This window comes from Uranotaenia lowii, chromosome 2 (genome assembly GCF_029784155.1).
Source record: "Uranotaenia lowii strain MFRU-FL chromosome 2, ASM2978415v1, whole genome shotgun sequence".
NCBI classification, from domain to species: domain Eukaryota; kingdom Metazoa; phylum Arthropoda; class Insecta; order Diptera; family Culicidae; genus Uranotaenia; species Uranotaenia lowii.
This window is the reverse complement of record NC_073692.1, coordinates 2,915,256-2,924,240: the sequence shown is the minus strand read 5'-3', so window position 1 is coordinate 2,924,240 and position 8,985 is coordinate 2,915,256. Positions and strand designations below refer to the sequence as shown.

Genomic DNA, 8,985 nt, shown 5'->3' with positions numbered 1-8,985 from the left:
AAACAATCATCGTAGAGACTTTATCAGATGCATTGCTTCAAGTGCCAGTTGTTCGACCCAAGTACGTTATCATTTTTCACCTATCGATTAGTTGTCAGTTGACTCCGGTAGCATTCGAACAATATTGTTAAAAAAAGTCACCGAAAACTGGGCAAATGTAAAGACGTGGTGTGGAGTTTTAGCTTTTGATCGTGCCTAAAAAAGAAAATGATTCAAATTAAATGTGAAGATCAAAACTCGGGTATGGATGCTCCAAATAAGAGTGGGAAAAAAGAATCATCAAATGAGACAGATCAAAATCAGGAAACCGAAGCCGATTATTACGCTTTGAAAAAATGGGAGCTTGGTTTTCTGAGGGTATGTCAAGAGACTGGATTAACATAGATCATGTGATAGTGGATTAGCATCAATTAACCATTGTTTTCCACACCCTTCAGCAAGAATGTGAAAATCTGGGATTGGAAACATTTTACCAAAAGTACATGGAAAGAGTGCAACGAAGTTATCTTTCAATATTCGTAGTGCTTCAAACGCTCGTCAGTATCGCTCATGTTGTGATAATAATCACTGGAGAAAAGGTGAGGGTACAAGTAAAAATATTTTTTTCTAATCAAAATGAGTCATGTGATTGAAACATAATTTAATGAAACGAAAAGCGAAAAATACGTTTCTTTTGCAATATTTCTAAAAATCACTGAGTAATTTTCAATTAATTGGTAATCTCTGGTCGATCGTCTAAAAAACTTATTCCCAACAAAACTATAGATTTTATTTGAGCATTGACTAACCAAAATCCAATCTTATGTAAATTTTAATATGACTATTGTGCGTTCAACATAATTCGTAGAGTTTAAAAAGAGCTCCAGTTGCTACATTCGTACCAATAGTTGTACAGCACGGTGCTGTCAGCACCTGTTAATGTTTGTGCTATAAAACCGTTTTCACAGCAAGTGTTCTTCTATACTTTAAACCATCCACTGACCACTACTACTAGCCCATGTATGTTTTCGAAGTTTGAACTTGAAATTTTTTAAGTTAATTTGGTGTTGCAAAACATTTCAAACTATTTTATAGCATCTAAATTACAGTATTCAGTAGTGAACCAAAAAAATGGAACACTGAAAACTATCGTAAACTACATAATGCATGCAGTAGAGGATTAATGCCAACTTAAATAGAAAAAAAGATGAAACTATGTAATGTGTAAACGATGTAGTGTGTTCTAAAATTTATTTTGTTTCCAGAACTCGTTCTACTTTATAGTGTTACTAAAACAGCCAGTCGCTTAGGCGTCAAGACCTTTTGAATAAAAAAAAAAGATTTCAATCTTTCTTCAGTCTAAAATAAGAAAAAAGATATAACATGACGAATTTTCAGAGATGCAGAATTTATTTTGCCGAATCGTTCGAAAAAGACATCGTGAGACGCAACTTTAATCAAAGTTTCATGCCTATCAGGAATTACAAAAACCTGGTTTAACAAAAAGATTTAAAAAGTAATGCTGTAATGATTACAAAAGTAAAAATAACACAGACAGGCTATCGAAAAAAAGTGATAAATGTTTTGCAAGTAAATATAGTAACTCTCGCATTAAAACATCAATTTTGCACATTTCAGCATCCTACAGCTGCTATACATCCAGATTTAATATGCTACACGTTCGGATGTTTGATTGTATGGATATCATTGTTTGCTGCCTTCAAGCAAAAGCTGATCAAAGCCCATCCATGGGTCCCATATGTAACATCATGTGTAGCTATATTTACGCTTATCATAACAGGTAAGTGTTCCGCGCAGATAGTGAACACAAACTAAACACCACTTTTCTCTTCTTCAGATCTAATTATACCACTCTATCATGCGATAGTGACCTTTGTAAATCCACCATTGAGGCCTTCTTACGCAGGTCAAACAATACTTGCAATATTCATATTCTTACCACTCAGAGAAAATGCACATGTTATCATGTTGGGAATAGCGACAACTCTATGTTATATGATTATAATGACTTTCATTTCATACCGGTTGGAGTCGGATTTTTATACAAAATCCATCACTGAGCTGGTTTACTTCATTTGTCTTAATCTATTTGGATTATATTTTCGATTGATTAATGAGGCTGCCATTCGAAGAACATTTCTGGATAGACGTGAATTAGTTGAGGGCAATTTATTGCTGAAATTTGCACGAAATCAAGAGGTGAGCAGAAAAAAGCTTTTCGATTCTTAAGTTGATAATTATGTTTATTTTCCAATGTTCAGAAAGAGCTGCTGTTAAGTATTTTACCAGAACACACAGCAGAGTTGATGGAAAAAGATATTCGAGTTATGATAGAGAAGATGTATCGAAGTAAAACGAATACAATCAACACCAAAAAGTAAGTAGTTCAACTAAAAAAAATGGACAAAATAATAATTTGTAAAATAGTTTCTTCAAAACAGGAACACAATGGAGATCGATTAAGTATGAGTTGGATCTTTAAAAAGTTTTGTATATTCTATTATTTCAATATATTTCAGCAAGCTTTATGTCCAAAAACACACCAATGTAACAATACTATATGCTGATGTTGTAAACTATACGCACATAACAACACAGCTTCCTGTGCGAACTTTGGTTGATGTCTTACACGAATTGTTTGTAAAATTTGACGAAGCCGCGAAGGAATTCAATGTGTTGAGAATCAAATTTTTGGGCGACTGTTACTATTGTGTTTCAGGTGTTCCTGTGAGGAATAAATACCATGCTAAAAGTTGCGTCAACTTGGGCCTCAGAATGATCAAAGATATTCGCGATGTCCGAATGTCGAGAGATCTCAACATTGACATGCGGATTGGTATTCATTCTGGAAGTATCATATCCGGTGTAATTGGAGCATGCAAATGGCAATACGACATCTGGTCTAAGGATGTGATCATAGCGAATCGAATGGAATCCACGGGCGAAGCAGGGTAACTCAATTTATTTCAATCTGATTTTATCTTCCTCCAAAGTATTTTTCGTATAAAAAGTGACACAAACATTTTGAAAACAATGTTGAAAACATAAACATATTTACAACTTGAGTCGATGTTTTCAGGTCAAAGAGTAAGATCAGATATTGCTCATGTTGCAAATAATCTAAAAAAAAGAACATTAAATGCTTTTAAAGTCATTGACTCTACTTCAGTCCTAAAAATTTGATAGAAAAAATAAATCTACCAAAAATGGTTAAATTTTCAGAGAACGTTAAACCGGAATGAAACGAAAATTTGCTATCGGAAAATGTTGAAAACAAACTGACTGCACAGTACAGTCTATCTTGGAAAATCAAATCTTTTCTGGTAGACACATTTTTTCAATAATAGATAATTAAATGTGTAAATTATTTCTAGAAAAGTGCACGTAACTACACAGACGTTAGAATTATTAGACGGAGAGCATATTTATGAAGAAGGTACGGAGAAGGCCAAAAACGATCCTGTATTATTGAAACATAACATACAAACGTTTTTGATTGTGCCTCAATTTTATGATGATAGTAACGTGCGTATTACTTTATATACATTACATATCAGATGAAAATTGTTAAAAGTTTACAATTTTTTTCTTCAGTACTATCCCATTCAAGAAGCAACTTCGAGCAGCCGATTATCATTGGGAGTGAAGCGAAAAACTCTTCAATCAAAGGTAGAAAAAAAACCTACAACGGATAAAAGTATAATGATAACTTTATTGTTTCTTACAGAAAGAACGAAACATTGTCAGCAAAAATTTTATGCAGAATTCAATGGAACAATTTCGAGAAATCATGAAACAGACAAATGTAGAAATGGAAAAGGAATTGGACCGTATGCCGATTGGGAGATTTCAGTACAAAATATTTCCTCTCACTTTGTTAAAACAAAATTTATTGTTGGTTTAATATTTTAGGTTTAACAAAATGTTTTCAACAGCCGCGACTGCTCAGCAACAAAAAAGATCACTCCCATACTCGGTTTCTAGCAAAAACGATGATTTGGAAGAGGATCATCGATTCGATAATATATCGGCATTTTTTATGTGTTTCAAGGACATGAGATGGGAATTACCGTTTATGCAACAGCCTGATTTGATGCTCAAATACAGTGTGCTGATGAGTTTCATTGTGTTCATTTGTATTATTTTAATTCAAGCTCTGAATTCAGCGTAAGTGTTAATGAAATATTTTAACGATTGGACTTTGATTGTCAAGATTTTTTTTTGCTTTCATTACTGTGACAAACAGAACGAGTTCATACTTTTGGGCGGTCATTGGCGTTTCGGGCGGCATTTTGTTCATGTTCATCCCCATAACATGGTTCAAGAAACTGTGGGATGTGTATACTCCCTACTCTTCTGAAGATCTATTGAGAGTTCGGAAACCACAGACAAAAATTTTAAAGCAATTTTATCTTTTTTCCAATAACATCATGGGTAATTTAACAATGCGAACATCCATTTATTTAGGCACTACGTTCGTGTTAGTGACGTGCAGTTTAATTTTCCTGGTACGTTAAATGATATTATCTTCAGTAAAAAAGTTTAAAAAGAAATATGCATTTCAGCTTGAGTGCAGTTCGTATCCTTGCGATCATGAAGGCAGCGGATATTGTTCAAATTCCTGGGTAAGTTCGAAGCGAGAAAAAATCGAATATTATAAATTATTCAATTCAATAACAAAAATTATAAAAGTATTTATGAAAACATCTATAGGAGAATAATGACGAATAACTGTATTTTCTTAATGTTTTAGTCTATAAGCCAAAGCCTGACGCTGGCTATTGGAATGACCTTCCTATTTTTAAGAATACACTTTGTTCTAAAAGTGATGTGTGGAATAGCTATCTTGCTGCTGTATTCATGGATTATATTTGATGAAATGGTGTGCATTTTCCAAAACAGCGCAAGCATGAACCCCGGAATGGATTCAACGGTAGCGCATTTGATGCTGGTTTTATTCACCGTGATTATATTTCATTGGATTGACCGACAGTCGGAATATATTGCCAGAGTTGACTACAAGTACCGTGTGCTATCGAAAAGAAAGAAACATTTCATAATGATTCGTATTTAATTCTTTCAGTTGGAAGCGCCAGCTTCTGAAGCAAAAAGAAGAAGCCGAAGTAACGAAACAAACCAATAAAATCCTGGTGGAGAACATTCTACCTACACACGTTGGTACTGTATTGCGTTTTACCGTTAACCAACTTATATCAAACTTTAACAAGAATATTGTTTTCAGCTGAAATATATCTTAATCGACAGTTGAAGAATGAGTTTTACAGCGAAGAGTATAAGGAAAATGTAGCTGTAATGTTTGCCACAATTACGAACATGGATATTAACAGTGACATTTCTGTTGAAAATGAGAAAAGTGTTCTTAAAGTACTCAACGAAATTATATGTGATTTCGATGAAAAACTGCAACACTTCGATGGCTATTTGAAGGTGGAAAAAATAAAAGTAGCAGGTTGGACCTATATGGCAGCCTGTGGCCTTGATCCAGGACGATGCGATTCTTCGTTGTTTGGAATAACACGTGATTCGCTCATGACTAACGGAAGAAGAAGTTTGAACCCCCGAATTTCTGACGTCATTCATGAATCGCAAACAGTAAAAAATGTCAGTAATCGACAAAGTAATAATGTTACAATTATAATGACGGCGTTTGCTCTCGAGTTGATGAAAGTATTGCGCGAATTTAATAATGAAAATTTCAAACAAACAAATCCGGGTTTGCTCAGGGTTGGAATATCCAGTGGCAAAGTAATGGCAGGAGTTGTTGGATCGAGCAAACCCCTTTACGACATCTGGGGCAATGCAGTTAATATGGCATCTAGAATGGACTCTACAGGAATACCAGGAAAAATCCAGATAACAGAGGAGAGTGCTGAAATACTTCAGAGTTATGGTTATCAGTGTGAATATCGAGATAAAATTTTTGTTAAGGGTAGGGGACTGATACCAACTTTTTTCGTAAAAACCAACGACAAATATGAATTCATCAAAAGTAACCTCCCTGACGATTCAACGACCAAGCTGTAAAATTTCAAATTCCGATTTTGTGTGTTGCTTTTACACATACACGCAGCAGTGAATACACGAATCTCTCGATTGACGATACCTTTTTATTTATATTCAACTTCCAAACAAATGCAACACGTCACTATCGCCGGCAAAATTGAGAGCAGCATAAGTCTAATTTACCAAAAGCATTTATAAACATTAAATTGTATTAAAATAATGTCGAAACGTTCGAAGATTAAGGATGAAGAAAAAATTAACGTCAGGGAAAGATTAGTTGATAATGTTTTAGATTTGAGCTTGATGAACATCACGACGGTCCCAGTGAACGAGATTGTAAGTATGCTAAAGTAATAACAACAACCAAATGTTAAATGTATGTTTTTATGTTTCTGTAAAAGTCTTTTTTTCTGTTTATTTAAGAAACCTCTCAAACGTGCCACGATATTAGATCTATCTAACAATAATATCACTGCGATAAATGTAAGTACACATTGTTGTTTCATTGCACGTTCTTTTTGTTTATTCAAATGCCGCGATTGTTGGAGAGTGTCGATAGTGGAATAAATAAAAGTTGATATTATTTATTGCAGTCTGATTTTACATCACTGGTACAGTTGACTAAGCTGGATCTTAGTAAAAATAAAATCAAAATAATTTCGGATGACTTCGGTAACCTTACAAATTTGAGACATCTAGATCTTTATAACAATCAAATCGAGCGTCTACCATTGAGTTTTGGAAGATTGAAGAAACTGAAATATCTGGATTTGAAAAATAATCCTCTCAATCCAGCATTTTCAAAAATCATAGGAACATGCACCGATCAAAAAGATTGCATAGAGGCTGCACGGAAGGCTGTTTCATTTATGGCAGACATTGAACGTCAGGTAGCATATTCCATTATCAAACGATGGTTGAGGTAAGACTAAAATAGAATATAATTCTTTTACAGCTCTTAGAAGACCGAATCAAGCAGAAGGAACTAGCATTAGCGCAAGAACAGGAACAGCAACAATCCGATGCAAAGAAGAGCACTAATCAAGAGAAAACAAGTGTTCTTAAAAAGAGAAAACCTAAACAAAAAGCAACTAAATTAGATAATGCAGAGTTAACAGAAACAGCTGTTGAAAAAATCGAAACTCAACCCACAAATGAGGAACCTCATCAGTCTCTCGAAACTGTGCCATCGAAAGATTCGAAACAAAACAGTTCTTCAAAAACAGTCATATTACTGCTTGGTGCTGTATTCGTCATCGTTGTTATCGTGTTTTTCTTCATGCCAGACGTTTTTCTGGACGTTTTCAATAAAACCAACGATGAGATTTTGGAAGAATATATTAAATAGTGTACGTTATACAGTAAACGAAGAAAGAAAATAAAAATTAGAAAAGACACACGCTTCAAACGTTCCTAACTAGTATCACTGTCCACAAACATGGGCGACAAAATAACTTTTTCATCTCGAAACATAAATTATTTTGCTAAAGGCATTTCATACGAAAACGCCGGACTGAAATGATCAATACCAGTTAGTATGTAAACACTTTTCCCCTGATTGTTTAACATGGAATAACTTAGAAACTATGAACATGGGAATGAAAGAATTTTCAAAAAATCAAACTCAATACTTGAATTCAAAAAATTCATAAATTGTAGAGTTGTGGCCAGTGATTTCCAATATATGTATAACCCGTCGAACTTCGAAATATCTGTTTTTTGATATCTTTCATGATTCAATTTTAACGAGCAAATTCGAAATGGTCGACCGAATAAAAAACATTACGACATTAAATATTTAATGCAAATTTTAGTTAACGAAGACTTTTGAAAATAGGTTAAAAATCTATTTAAAAAACTGTAAATATTAGAGACAACAGAATATCCTTAATTCTAATTCTAACTCTAATTTCTTCATATTTCATATTCAATTTTCAAAATTCATATTGATATTCAAAATCATCTCGGATTGTAACCATATTCTTCTTCGTTCTCCAGAAATTTGGAGCCGAAACTATATTTCGTGTTGATGTTTTGGCCTTTTAAAGTTGGACTTTTTTGAGAGGGTAACGTTTGGCGACGAACATGTTGCAGTTGTAATTTTTTGCCAAAAGCTGAAAACCAGTACTGTAGGGGCATAATGAGAACCCCCCTCACTGGGGCAGTATGAGCACCATTAATCGGGGCACGATGAGCGTTTTCTGTCGGGAATCTAGGAGCGAATTCAACTCGATGAAGAAGAGTTGTAGATTCATCAAACAAAGCAATAACAAAATAATCTAGGTCTGTTTATAGAATACAAACAATTCACAAACGCTCATTATGATTCTGGTGCTTTGTTTGGCGGATGATGCTACTAGCCGTATAATGTAACAATAAAAAAAATCGATCATAAATGGTAAATGGAAAAAAATCACCTCGAACAGAAATCGAACTCTAGTCTTTTGATTACCTCTCCGACACCTTACCAACAGGCCACATCGTCAGATGTAAACTAGTCAAGCTGTAGCTCTATAATTCATTTGACTAAATCGAGTTGAATTCGCTGCTAGATTATACGGCAGAAAACGCTCATCGTGCCCCGATTTATAGTGCTCTGTTCGCCCCGAGCCAACAAATTTAAATAAAAACGTGTTTTAAAATTGATTAAAGTGAAAAATCAAAAAATTTATGATGGAGAAAATTGAGAAACAATGCGTAATCATGTTGCTGTGCGTACGTACAGTATAGATCAAGATGATTTAAAGATCAAAGGAGCTTATTTTGTGGTGCTCAAAAATTATTATATTTTCGTCACTTAAGAACCTAGCTGATTGTTTGTTTATTTGTCTAAGATTTTAACTGAGAACCTAGCTGTTTTTTTAAATATCTCTGTAAAGATGATAAGGAGATTCCTTTTTTTTTGTGAAAAATTAATACTATAGGAAGCACGAAACAAATCCTCATAAAAAAGTATTTAAG

General features: G+C 34.0%; 2 protein-coding genes across 2 annotated transcripts; both read left to right on the top strand.

Annotated features, from left to right (window-relative positions):
• Positions 1-106: 106 nt before the first annotated feature.
• Positions 107-6,056, top strand: LOC129745124 (adenylyl cyclase X E). Its single transcript, XM_055737973.1, has 16 exons — positions 107-357; positions 438-578; positions 1,618-1,780; positions 1,838-2,199; positions 2,262-2,377; positions 2,428-2,463; positions 2,520-2,951; positions 3,375-3,525; positions 3,595-3,669; positions 3,728-3,852; positions 3,913-4,167; positions 4,247-4,508; positions 4,566-4,625; positions 4,754-5,022; positions 5,084-5,178; positions 5,243-6,056. Exons 1-16 carry the CDS (start codon positions 208-210, stop codon positions 6,043-6,045), a joined length of 3,495 nt encoding a protein of 1,164 aa, XP_055593948.1. The 5' UTR covers positions 107-207; the 3' UTR covers positions 6,046-6,056.
• Positions 6,057-6,097: 41 nt separating this feature from the next.
• Positions 6,098-7,415, top strand: LOC129745125 (leucine-rich repeat-containing protein 59). The gene is made up of 4 exons (XM_055737974.1): positions 6,098-6,360; positions 6,448-6,507; positions 6,618-6,914; positions 6,980-7,415. The coding sequence occupies exons 1-4, from the start codon at positions 6,244-6,246 to the stop codon at positions 7,370-7,372; spliced, it is 867 nt and encodes a 288-aa protein (XP_055593949.1). The 5' UTR covers positions 6,098-6,243; the 3' UTR covers positions 7,373-7,415.
• The last annotated feature ends 1,570 nt before the right edge of the window (positions 7,416-8,985 follow it).

Bases quoted from the DNA above. Each gene is read 5' to 3' on its own strand.
- LOC129745124 (XM_055737973.1), top strand. From the start codon at position 208: ATGATTCAAATTAAATGTGAAGATCAAAACTCGGGTATGGATGCTCCA. The intron at 3,670-3,727 runs GTAGAAAAAAAA...TGTTTCTTACAG, and splicing joins GAAAAACTCTTCAATCAAAG to AAAGAACGAAACATTGTCAG. The intron at 4,509-4,565 runs GTACGTTAAATG...TATGCATTTCAG, and splicing joins CGTGCAGTTTAATTTTCCTG to CTTGAGTGCAGTTCGTATCC.
- LOC129745125 (XM_055737974.1), top strand. From the start codon at position 6,244: ATGTCGAAACGTTCGAAGATTAAGGATGAAGAAAAAATTAACGTCAGG. The intron at 6,361-6,447 runs GTAAGTATGCTA...TGTTTATTTAAG, and splicing joins CGGTCCCAGTGAACGAGATT to AAACCTCTCAAACGTGCCAC. The intron at 6,915-6,979 runs GTAGCATATTCC...ATTCTTTTACAG, and splicing joins TGGCAGACATTGAACGTCAG to CTCTTAGAAGACCGAATCAA.